Consider the following 13,459-nt stretch of genomic DNA (forward strand, 5'->3'; position numbering starts at 1 on the left):
TAGAAATTCCTTGGCTTCATCTTAAATTGACACTCCCAAGTGCTAATTAAGAAACTGTATACATTATGAACCAGGGAATGCTATGCTTAAAACATGCATGTTACATATGTATCTTATTATTAATGTTTTTCCTTTCACTTCTCAAAATATCTCTTTAGAAAACAGAGCTCCTATTTCAATGAAGCAATTGGCGGCTCCTGGGGGATTTCTTGTCAAAATGCAATTAATAGGAAGGGGCCAAGATGACACAGGATCCTTGTCTTGGAAACATCCTTAACATGAATCAAATTGAATCTCACTGAAATAGTCAGTGGAGAGAAACGTTCATGACTGCAGATGTTACACATTTTACTCATACCAGGGGATTCCCAAAGAGAATGGCCAACTCATGTAAGAACTAAACCACTACTGAGGAACCACACATGTCACGGAGTACAAGCCCAGGACATGCCTTTCTCTAGTACTATCTCTTTCAGAAAGTCACAGGACAGATGGGAAAACAAACACAGGTAAACAAGGTAGACCTAATGATTTCCTAATTAGGAAGGAGATGTGATCTTCTCATTAACTGTCAAGTTAATTGACTACAATAGCAGTTTCATAAATGGAGTCCAGTAATCCAAACTTTGGTGTCTCTATTCCACAGAATTCTCCTCACACTTCCAGACCCTTCATCCAGCCACAAAGTTGTCAGTTCTGCTTGATTTGTTTGAACACTGTACTTGACAACAGCTGTCGGAAACAGTACATTAGAACAGCTGCTATGACAGCTACAAGGGGCTTGGAAGTTTAATTAGGCTCAGTGTGACATTGTGCATTTTTCTAAACATGGAACTATCCACAAAACTGAAGAAATTTCGAGTGGGTGTGAACAATGTTTACTTATTGGCACCACCAACTGGTTAACCTCAGTTTGAGTTCTCTCATCGGTCTCATCATATCTTTGCTACCAGGCTGATAAAAGGTATAAAAAATCAAAAATAAACAGGAGGAGCAGTTAGACGCACAAGAAATGGGGCATTAAAAGAGAGAGGAAATGGTGAGGAAGTCTCGTCAATAATCTCTTTCAAAGGCTGGCTGGTAGCCAAGGAGCATCCCACAGTGTCTCAGGATTTACTTCCAAAGGAAATGTATTCAGAGCCCCTGAGCCTGGTGCCAACTGCAAACAAAACCACTCATTATGGTCACAGCCCCCTAGAGAAGGGGAGAATGGCTTACTCTCGGCATCAGCGCGGAGGAAGAAAGTGAGGAGCAGCAGCAGCAGCCTGGCTACGTGCACCATCCTGCAGCTTGGCAGCAGCGTGCGTGAGCAGCTTGGAATCACTGCCTCCGGAGCCGCAGCGAGTCTGTCGGATCTGAAATTTCAGCTGGAACACTTTCAGAGCCTGAATGTGGGGAGGAAGAGAAAAGAAAAGGAAGTAAACACAAAGATGCTTAGATTTCTTACTCTTTCCCCATGGTTCCATCACAATCACCATGACAGACATAACCCACTGCAAATACACAATCAACCGGAACTGTCATGCTTTGTATTAGGAAGGAAATAACTTGGTTGGTAAAATGTGGGAATCTTAGAATTTCTGGGTTTGTGCCATGTGGGAGCTCTCCCATTTCCAATTTTAGGCCGTCCTAAAGCTAACCACCTTGAATTTCATTCTTTGCTTATGTCACCTTTTGGGCAAAGCACCTGAAAAGGAACTGTCACTTCTTATGAAACGTTACATGAATACATCAGCGGAAAGCAGCACAGCAGTGCTATGAGAAAGATTTAAGAGAAGTTCCTCCATGCAGGATAAAAGTCTATTACTGACACAATAATGGAAGCTGCTTTCTTGGCATCAGGTAAAACTGACAGGGGTAATTCAACTTCTCCACCTAAATAGTACAGGTTAGAATTTTTTGGCTTCTTCCCTGAAGACACATCAACATTCAAATCTGGTTTGACTTCAATAAGTCAAAACAAGAGTTAGCATGCGCCTCTTTGATTTAACAGAATTTTTATATGCCCCCTGGGCAATGGTTTAATTTCCTCAATCTTCTCTGAAGCCACAAACTATTTTTGGAGCACCTACTGTGTGCAGGCCATCAGGAGTGACAGCACAAGGTGTCTAGAGGTACAAAGATGAGTCAGGTTCTATGATTTTTGTTTCCAGATTAGTAGGGAAAATAAAGTAGGTATACCAGACGACTAGTACAATTTAATAAGTGATGTGTGCCAGGAAAAAAGCCAGATTATGCCATAAAAGATTCGCTCAATAATGACATCACTGAAATAGTCTCAAATTTCGCCTTGAAGTTTAAGCAGGATTTTCACAAGATGACGAAAAGGCACTCCAGGAATTCTATACAAAGGCAGGACAGTGGGAAAGGAACTTTGGAAAAGGTGAGTTTCCTGGTTTGCTTTGAACAGGGCCTCCCAAAGGTCAGCATGCATCAGACCACCTGGAAAGCTTCTCAGAACAGATAGGTGGATACTACCCTCAGAGTCTGTGGGTCAGCAGGTCTGTGGTGGGAATCCAATAATTCAGTAATTTGCTTTTTTTTTTTTTGAGACAGTCTTACTCTATCGCCCAGGCTGTACTGCTGTGGTAAACTGTGGTTCACTGAAAACTCTGCTTCCTGGGTTCAAGTGATTCTTCTGCCTCAGACTCCCAGGTAGATGGAATTACAGGCATCCACCATCAAACCCATCTAATTTTTGTATTTTTAGTAGAGACAGGGTTTCACCATGTTGTCCAGGCTGGTCTCGAACTCCTGGCCTCAAGTGATCTGTCTGCCTCAGCCTCCCAAATTGCTAGGATTACAGGGATAAGCCACCACTCTTAGCCTCCCAAAGTGCTAGGATTACAGGCCTGAGTCACAAATTTGCACAAATTTGCATTTCTACATGTTCCTGGGTGGTGCCCATGCTGCCAGTCCAGAGACCACACTTTGTGAACCTTCTGGTTGGAGTCATAGGAAAGCATCTTCTATTAGAAAACCCAGAGGATGAAACAAAGGAAAACGGTTCAGAGTTGGGCACAGTGGCTCACGCATGTAATCCGAACACTTTGGGAAGCCACGGCAGGTAGATCACTTGAGGTCAGGAGTTCAAGACCAGCCTGGCCAACATGGTGAAAATCAGTCTCTACTAAAAATCCAGAAGAATTAGCCAGGTATGGTGGCACAAGCCTGCAATTCCAGCTACTTGGGAGGCTGAGGCACGAGAATCATTGGAACCCAGGAGAAAGAGGTTTCAGTGAGCCAAGGTCCTGCCATGCCACTCCAGCCTGGGTGACAAGTGAGACTGTCAAAAAAAAAAAAAAGGCTCAGACTTAAAAAATAATAATAATAGGCCAGACACAGTGGCTCGTGTTTGTAATCCTGGCACTTTGGGAGGGCAAAGTGAGCAGATCATGAGGTCAGGAGTGCGAAACCAGCCTGATCAACATGGTGAAATCCCGTCTCCACAAAAAATTCAAAAATTAGCCAGGCGTGGTGGCACCTGCCTGTAATCCCAGCTACTCAGGAGGCTGAGGGAGGAGAATCACTTGAACCTGGGAGGTGGAGGTTGCAGTGAGCTGAGACTGCACCACTGCACTCCAGCCTGGGCAACAGAGCAAGACTCAAAAACAAACAATACAAAAAATAGGTTGAAGAGAGCCTTGGATGGCGATCTAAGTCAAATGGCCTTTATTTAGCAAACTCCAAAAAGAGCTAATTAATGCTTTAGAGAAGAGGAGTAACATGGAACTAGGCTTTGAAAAGATAAACTGACAACTGGATTAGGGATGATTCAGAGAATGGTATTAGGTCGTAGCAAGAATTCCAGGTAAGTATACAGGACTTAAGAGTCATGGTGGTCTTGGGGTAAATTAAGAAGAAGGGAAGAAATGACTGACTGGCTCTAAGCAATCATTTGAAGTATGATTCTTCACATGTTAAATAACTGTACCAATAGAATCTTCAATAAATCTAGCATAGCCTCTAATACAGAGTACACTCTTAATGAAAAATAAAAAAACGGAGAGAGTAGATCACATCCTATTGCATCCTCCATCTCTGCAGAAAAAAATGTGAGAATGACTATCAGTATTCGTCAGCAAAATCAAACTGCATACCTTTTTTTATACTGGAATATTTGAAACATATACAAAATTTTTGACAGGAAATACTAGAGATATCCAGAAATAATCTAATCCACTAAAATAACTTGTACTTTAAAAAGAACTGTAATGTAGGTACCATAGCATGTCTTTCCTGAAACAGAAAAGCATGAGAACAAAAAATTTTTTAAGATATAATTTTTTTATTACTCTTCTTGAGCAGTTTAAATGTAGGAAACATAAAACTAAAAAGAAGGAGAGGAATCACTCTAATTAGCATTCTATCAGATAGCCTTTTTTTAAAAAACAGTGGGGCATGAAGAAGCAAGTTGTACATCGAAAAACTTCTTCCTGCATCCAGAAGCTAGCCAGCTGTTCCAAGTCAGCTACTGTTATCAACCCCTCTGAAAAACAACTTATCAAGCAGTTCACAGCTATCAAATGTTAAAAATCTCAAAAGTTCCTAGGAAAAGTGTTAAAGGAATCAGCTCTCCCCTCCCCACTCCCTTCCTCCCGCTTTCACTGCTCCCATCCTCATGCCACCATTTCAAATAACAGCAAAGTCCAGGAGACATCAGTCCTGTCGGACTCAATTTGTGTCTGTGCAAGCGTATCAGAGCCAACTGCTACATAATGACTCTGTGTGATCACAGAGATGGAGACCTATGAATGCTCGCTGAGGGAAGAAGTGATTTGGCTTTTCCTCCTACTCAACTGAAGTGCATAAGAAGACTGAATTTTTCCAATGAACCCTTAAATGTTACACCTGGACATGCAACAGTGATAGGATCTAGCTCTCTAGAAATGAATGTAGATATGAATATACATATTTATGCTTAAATGGGTTGTGCCCAAAGGAGATCAGAAGAGTGAAGATAAAATCTATTCTAAATGTTCATTCCGGCTAATCTCCATTCCTTATCTTGTTTATTACACAGCAACATTGCCAAAAGAGAAACTCTGGCTGCCTATCACTAAGGTGGAATTTAAATTTAGGAACAAAAATGGGAAATGGATTCTTAAGAAAATAATTAAGACAAAAATAAAGAGGATAAAAGAATGTCGTAAGTAGTTTCCACTAACCTAGAGTAAGGGTCGCTAAATAACTCTGGGGGAAAAAAAAAAGCAAGGAGGTTCAGTGATATTAAAAGTACCATGTTGGCCAAGCGAGGTGGCTCATGCCTGTAGCCCCAACACTTTGAAAACAGAGTCAGGAGGATCACAAGGTCAAGAGATTCGAGACCATCCTATCCAACACGGGGAAACCGTGTCTCTACTAAAAATACAAAAATCAGCTGGGCATGGTGGCGCACACTTGCAGTCCCAGCTACTCAGGGGACTAAAGCAAGAGATTGGCTTGAACACAGCAGGCAGAGGTTGCAGTGAGCACACATTACTCAGCATTTGTCCAATAACCTCAGCAGAGGCCAACACTTTGATTTTTATATGTTTTGCTCCTTTTTTTTTTTTTGAGACATAGTCTCACTCTGTTGGCCAGGCTCACTCTGCTGGCCAGGCTGGTGCAGTGGCCAGATCACTGCTCATTGCAACCTCTGCCTCCCAGGTTCAGGTGATTCTCCTGCCTCAGCCTCCTGAGTAGCTGGGATTACAGGTGTGTGCCACCACGCCTGGCAGAGTCATGGTGAAACCCTGACTCTATAGTAGAGTCAGGGTTTCACCATGTTGGTCAGGCTAGTCTCAAAATACCGATCTTGTGATCTGCCCACCTCAGTCTCCCAAAGGGCTAGGATTACAGGCATGCGCCACCATGCCCTGCTGTCCTTCTGTCTTTCATCAGCAGAGACATGCAGACAGAACTCAACTATGTCTATGAATTAAAAACAAAATTTCAAAAAAATTAAAACCTTCTGTATTCTTATTTCTCATACCACAAAGATGTTATGAAACAGTAATTTTGCTGATCTCCAATTAACTCAACCTTTGCTTCTGTATGTGTACGTACGTGTGTGGTTAGAGAAACTAACAGTTCAGAGGGCAATGCAGTGCGTGTAATATAATTTGAAATGGAACAACAAAGAGTGCACTTGCCCAAAAGCCTTAACAAATCATGGTTTCAAGTGATCACATAAACTGACACCTATCCGACTCTTTTCCTTCATCTTACCAGTGTAACACTTTTCTGTCATAAGTATGTTCATATTCAAATCAATATGAATGTTGAAGGATTTGTACTATTTTTTCAGCTTTCCTTACTGTTGATACTTGTTTCTAAATACTGTATTAAAATTGTCTTTAAAAAAAGACAAACTGGGGCCAACAGTACCTTAGAAAATGGCTGATTATATAGGCTTTGTATGGGAAATGTACAAAGTTAGCCTGGAACACCTTGCCACACCAGAAGCAAGGAAATTTACAGAACTACTAGACTGTATTACAAACAAAAACAAAAATACGAGATGATGAGGTGCCTCGCAGCTAAATGTAGGAAAATTTGAGTGACAAAAATAACAATAACTGGCTAGGCACAGTAGCTCACACCTATAATCCCAGAACTTTGGGAGGCCAAAGCAGGTGGATAATTTAAGGTCAGGAGTTCGAGGCCAGCCTGACCAACATGTAGAAACTCTATCTTCACTAAAAATACAAAATTAGTGGGGTGTGGTGGAGCATGCCTGTAGTAATCCCAGCTCCTTGGGAGAGTGAGGCAGAAGAATTGCCTGAACCTAGGAGGCAGAGTTACAGTGAGCTGAGATCACACCACTGCACTCCAGCCTGGGCAACAAGAGCAAAACTCCATCTCAAACAAACAAACAAACAAACAAACAAAAAACACGGTAACTACAAAGAACTAAAACCAATTCAGTTATAATCTATGAGTTCTTAATTTTAAACATTTCATTGGTTACTCTAGGAGAAAGTTAGAGAACCAAATCATTATTCTGAAAACAGGGACAGAAAAGGAAAGAATTAAGCATTTAAAAATAAATAAAAATAAAACACTACTGCTGTCACTTAAAACTAGGTATCATTGTTTATCTCCATTTTTCATTTTTCTGTCGTAACAAACCCATCCTCTCAAGTCCAGACATCTCAGAAGCAATATCATAACGACATTTAGCCTGAACATACATGCACAAAGATATGCACTAAGCTGGGGGATGGTATGGGAAGGAGTATGTTCCCAAATGACTTTTTATCTACCTCCCAAAGCATGCCTCTGTAAATCAACTGAATGTGGCTTCCAATTATTTATGAAAAGGATCCATTTGTACAAAAGAATGTGCTGCTAGGAATCTCCAATTTGTAAAATAGACAAAAGCAGGGTTGCTCTGGCTGAAACCTGAAGGAAGGGATAGGCCTGGAGCCTACAGCAAACCCGGCAGAGGCTTCGGAGGGCACCCCAGGAACTCCCTAGGCCTTCAGTGTCCAGTGACAACACAAGCACTTGAAAAGAGAAGAGAAACCAAAAGCAAACTTTCAGCGTTTCACTCACTTGTGGATTTTCCAAGAGAAGAGAGCCCTCTAAATATTTTAATGTGGTATAAAATAAGAATCTTCCAGTGCTATCCAATACAACTTGCCGCAGGATAGAAATGCTTTTTAACTGCATTGATTAATAACTGACCACTTTAAACATAGCTAGTGCAACTGAGGAAGTAACGTTTTTATTTTATTAATTTAAATTTAAACAGCCACATGCGGCCAATGGCTACCCTACTGGACAGCACAGACTACGACTACACATTTACAGCACTGGACAGAAAGATGGTGTTTTTTCTGAGGTATAGACTGAAACAATGAGGTGAGAATTCTGAGTTCTTGTAGTCCTCGTCTTCCCAATAATCAGACACTAAGGATTCACTGTGTTATGTAAGGCCACCTATTTAACCAGTGGATCACTCACTCACTGATATGGTTTGGCTGTGTTCCCACCAAAATCTCATCTTGAATTCCCATGTGTTGTGGGAAGGACCCAGTGGGAGATAACTGTATCACAGGGCCAGGTCTTTCCTGTGCTGTTCTCATGATAGTGAGTCTCATGAGACCTAATAATTATGTAAGAGGCAGTTTCCTGCACAAGCTCTTTTCTCTGGTCTGCTGCCATGTGAGACAACTTTCACCTTCCACCACGATTGTGAGGCATCCCCAGCCATGTGGAACTGTAAGTCCATTAAACCATTTTTTCTTCCCAGTGTCTCAGGTGTGTCTTTATCATCAGTGTGAAAGCAGACTAATACACTAACCCATCCATGTCCCTTATCCTGCCAAATAAAAAAAAATTTTTTTCATTTTTTTAAATTACTCCATAGACTGTAAAGGGAAGATCAGTCTACAACCCATACCACCCTGAATGCACCTAATCTCATCTGATCAGGAATGTAAAGGGAAGATCAAAAAGTGGTTGAGTATGTAACTGGAAAAGGTCCAAATAGAAATAGTTAATGAATGTTCTTTTAATATTAAAGGAAAAACTATGTTAAAAATGGGGTTTCATACTTTATTGTATTTCTCACTACTGAACAGGAACTTTTGGCAGCTAAGAATTGCCACACTATTCACATAAAAGATGAGCATACTTCTACACATCCTCATGAAATAATCTGTATAGTTGTATAGTTTTTATAAAATGGCCATATTCAATTAATATTAGTGAGGGATATGGAAAAGACCTTCTTAAATACATTCAGGGCACCAAAAGACTCAATGTCAATTAAGGAAAAAGCACTGAGAAAAGGAGCAATTGAAGAAGGTTAGTGAATTAAATAAAACTATGGAAAACAACCACAAACTAGACACCCCTGAATAAAATACTCAAACCTAAAAATATAAGAAATTACTTTTATGAGAAAAACTCACACATCTTAAGCTTATACTCCATATAATTGCCACATCAAATCAAAAACTGCAAATTTTTCTGTTTTGCCCTAAACATATTTTTATGACCATAACTTAAGAAAAAAACAAGAAGTAGTTTATGAGCTATTAGATATAAATACAAAGTGATTAATTCAATCATCTCACTTTCAACTTAGGCTATGTCTCAACATGAAGACCCCAGGTGACTATACACATGCAATGATTCTTTGAAGAAATCAACTGAATTATAAGAATATCCAAACAGTAAAACAATTCATATCAATATAGACACTTAAAAGATCTCTTACATGCCTAATTCTAATACACACAGAAAAAAAGGGAATAGCTATTATTCTGAGCTTTCTATAGCGTAACTCACTTTCCAAATTACTGTCACTCTTCTCTGTAAGACTTCGAGTGGCTTTACTTTGCAGATACATAAATATTAGTTACTTTCAAAGATGGCAAAACGACATTACTAAGTTTGAATGTTTCTTTCTCCTCTGGGAAGAAAAAATGAAGTATGAGAAATGAACAGATAGGAAAAAAAAATCTCCCTTTGTGTCTATTTTTCTCCTACAGATAGAACTGTAACTCTGATTTGAAAAGAAAGATAACTTACAAAAATAATCTAAAATTTCTTTCACTTATTACTGCTTGTCATGGCATCTATCCAGTTTCATGTGATGCCAGTGGAAATTGGTGATGGAACAGTTAAAATACAAACCTATTCAATACCCTGTTGGAACTCTAATATTTATTCCTTTCTTCCAAAAAGACACTGTAAAAGTGAGAAACTGATCTTTCTCACAAAGTGAAGACAGATATGCAACCCAGCCTCTTTCCACTCAAACAGAACACAGATTCTATTATTTTAAACTTAGGCAGTTCTCTATGTTGAATAAATTATTAGGATATTTTGCTCAACCAATTAAAATAAATAATTAGTATGCTCTTGATTATGAGATTTAGACAAGAGGTTTTCATGCTAGGAGTACCAGCATAGCCTAATTTATCATAAAGCAATTACACATTCATTCCAAAATTTCATATTATTCCCTACAGTTGACTTTTAATAACTGATATACATCAAGTTCTAAAGACAGTAGTTATGACCTATAAACTAATGTGTAAGTCTAGCCTGAAAATTTCCTTGATGACAGATTGCACACATTACAATAGGGTCTTATGCCAGTAGTAATATACAATTAGTTTTACTTTAAATTGACATATAAAATTGTATGCATTTATCATGCACAACATGATGTCTTGAAGTAAATATAGTATACACTGTGAAATGACTAAGTTTAACTAACTGACAATGCATTACCTCATATAGTTATCTTTTTCTTTTTTTTTGATGGAGACTCGCTCTGTCACCCAGGCTGGAGTACAGTGGCGAGACGTCAGCTCACAGCAACCTCTGCTTCCCTGGCTCAAGCGATTCTTCTGCCTCAGCCTTCCGAGCTGCTGCAACTACAGGCACCCACCACCTAATTTTTTGTATTTTTAGTAGAGATGGGGTTTCACTGTGTTAACCAGGAATGGTCTACATCTCCTGACCTCGTGATCCGCCCGCCTTATCCTCCCAAAGTGCTGGGATTACAGCTGTGAGCCACAGTGCCTAGCCTATAGTTACCATTTTTGTAATGAGAACAGTTTCTATGATCTGTCTTGGTATTTGTCAAGAATACATGGACATCAAGCTATCATTTGTAAATCAATATAACTGACTTTCTTTGTCATTATCTTCAAAATCAAAACAGGTTTTTTAAATGAACACAGAGCATTTTGTTTAAAATATATTTATCTTTTTAAATGTTATGGGGAATAGGTTTTATTCATTATTTTATATATTTTATTTTTTTATCTCTATCAATACATAGTATGGAGAAGCCTGGCAATACTTGATGTATTTTACTTCTATATTATGAAAAGCAATTTTTAAAATTCACTTGGAGAAGAATTTACCACTCTCTAAAGGGAATAATCTACATCAATCTTCTACCTCAAGATTATTTTAAAAATAAATGACCTTTTAATTTTTTTAAAAAAATTTCATTACAATAGCTCAAAGAAAACTAATTTAGTTTCCTCGCAGGTGCAATATTTATCTGTAGCTCCATTCTCAGGGTGATCAAACCTCTGGACCAGCTGCAAAAAATGACTTTGCCCTCTCTCACAGGGAATGCCCAGAGACAGTTTTTGTTGTCCTAGCACAAGGAGGGTGACACGTGGCACCTATAGGTAGAGGCCAGGGACCCTGCCAAATACTCTAAAACATACAAAACAGCTAAAAGCCCCCCTCCAAAAAAAAAAGAAAAGAAAAATTATCCTGTGCAGAATGTCAGCAGTGCTGAGGGTGGGAAAGTGTCCTAAAACAGCTCATTAGCACTGAGGAAAAATTCCAAATTAAAAACAAGAAAGTAGGGGGAGGAACTTGTAAGACATATCTAATATACTACTTTTTAAACCCATCCATTTTAGGTGTTTCCAGTACAGTTTTAGTACATAAACTCAAAACAGATTTGAATTTCTGGGCATGGGAATATGAATGACACCCAAATTTCCCTTTTTGTCCTAAGTTAGAACCAGAGTTGGCTTGCCTTAAAAGTTTAGTTCACAGGCTTAGGTGGCATAAATATTGTCACCAATTAAAGGAATAAAGCTGTTAAACGGAACAGACATTGCACTGATGTCTGTCAGTGAATAGATGTGGTTCCCATGTCTCCTGATGAGAGCTTAGCTCTTCTCTATGGGAACAGTCTCAGGGAAAAAAAAATATTCAGTTTCAAAGACTGTTTTCTCCTATCACTGCTAGCAATAGAGATAGAAAATAGACTAGTGAGAGGCTATCACAAAGGCTAAGGAAAGCGGAATTAAAGAGTATTCTTTTCATACATCTCTCACCTTATACACAAATCAACTGAAGACGAATCAGTTACATCTATGACCTGAAACCATAAAAATTCTAGAAGATAACATCAGAAAAACCCTTCTAGACATTGACTTAGGCAAAGACTTCATGACCAAGAACCCAATAGCAAATGCAACAAAAACAAAGATTAGATACATAGGACGTAATTAAATTAAAAAGCTTTTGCACAGCAAAAGAAATAATTAGCAGAGTTAACAAACTACAGAGTAGGAGAAAATCTTCACAATCTATACTTCTGACAAAGGACTAAGATCCAGAATCCACAAAAAACTCAAACTCAAACCAGCAAGAAAAAACAATCACATCAAAAAATGGATGAAAAACATGAACAGACAATTCTCAAAAAAAGAAATACAAGTGGCCAATAAGCATAGGGGAAAATGCTCAACAAATACTCCCTAATCACTAACGATCAGGGAAATGAAAATCAAAACCACAAGGCAATACCACCTCACTCCTGCAAGAATGCCATAATCAAAAAACATGTTGGTGTAGATGTTGTGAAAAGGAAACACTTTGACACCGTTGTTGATAATATAAACTAGTAAAAGCATTATGAAAGACCATGTGGGGATTCCTTAAAGAACTAAAAGTAGATCCACCATTTGATCCAGCAATCCCACTACTAGCTATCTACCTGGAAGGAAAGAAATCACTGTACAAAAAGACATTTGCAGATGCATGTTTACAGCAGCACAATTAGCAATTGCAAAAATATGGAACCAGCCCAAATGCCCATCAATGAATGAGTGGATAAAGAAAATGTGGCGTATTTATATGATGGAATACAACTAAGCCACAAAAAGGAATGAAATAATGGCATCTGCAACAATCTACTATAGACTATTATTCTAAGTGAAGTACCTCAGGAACAGAAAACCAAACATTACATGTTCTCTCTCGTAAGTGGGAACTAAGCTATGAGGATGCAACGGCAGAAGAATGATACAATGGATTCTGGGAACTCAGGGGAAAGGCTGAGAGGGGAAAGGAATAAAAGACTACACACTGGGTGCAATGTTCACTGCTTGGGTGATGGGTGCACCAAAATCTCAGAAATTACCATTAAAGAACTTATTCAGGTAACCAAATACCACCTGTTCCTCAAAAACCTATTGAAATAAAAAATAAATTTTAAAAGAACATTATCTTTATAATGCCAATGTGGTCCTCATGACTATTCCCACATCTCTCTAAGATATTACTAACAATTTACATAGTAATTACGTTGTGTGGGGAAACTAAATAAATGACTATCAAACCAAACAAAAACATGAAATCTAAAGAAAGGTAGAGAGGAAAATATGAATCATAATACACTCTCTCTGCCTCTCTATACCCTGTACATATATTTCATTGAGTTATACTGCACTCATCTTTACTGTTAGTGCCCTCTTCACATCTACTCCCTGCTTCAGTGAAACCATAGATTGATAAAAATCAGAAGAAAAAACTAACATTATTTTGGGCAACCCTCTAATTTAACAGACAGCGTCTGAAGTACAAGGACATAACGCAATTAAAACCTCAAAATGGACAAGTGAGTAGTCTCAGAAGAGGGCTTAGAACCAGTTTTCTTTCTTCTATAGCACAGAATCTACTTTTGTTATCTCTAACT

General features: G+C 38.7%; 1 protein-coding gene across 41 annotated transcripts in view; it reads right to left on the reverse strand.

Annotated features, from left to right (window-relative positions):
- PTPRD (protein tyrosine phosphatase receptor type D) overlaps positions 1–13,459 on the reverse strand; it is a 2,307,989-nt gene that overhangs the window by 432,828 nt on the left and 1,861,702 nt on the right. For all 41 annotated transcript variants that reach the window (XM_074394799.1, XM_074394802.1, XM_074394800.1 and 38 more), the window contains one exon: positions 1,219–1,385. In XM_074394799.1, coding sequence (XP_074250900.1) covers positions 1,219–1,282 — 64 coding nt within the window. In that variant the 5' untranslated portion in view covers positions 1,283–1,385. The remainder of the gene's footprint in view (positions 1–1,218; positions 1,386–13,459) is intronic.

The sequence above is a fragment of the Saimiri boliviensis genome, chromosome 2 (genome assembly GCF_048565385.1).
Source record: "Saimiri boliviensis isolate mSaiBol1 chromosome 2, mSaiBol1.pri, whole genome shotgun sequence".
Classification (NCBI taxonomy): Eukaryota; Metazoa; Chordata; class Mammalia; order Primates; family Cebidae; genus Saimiri; species Saimiri boliviensis.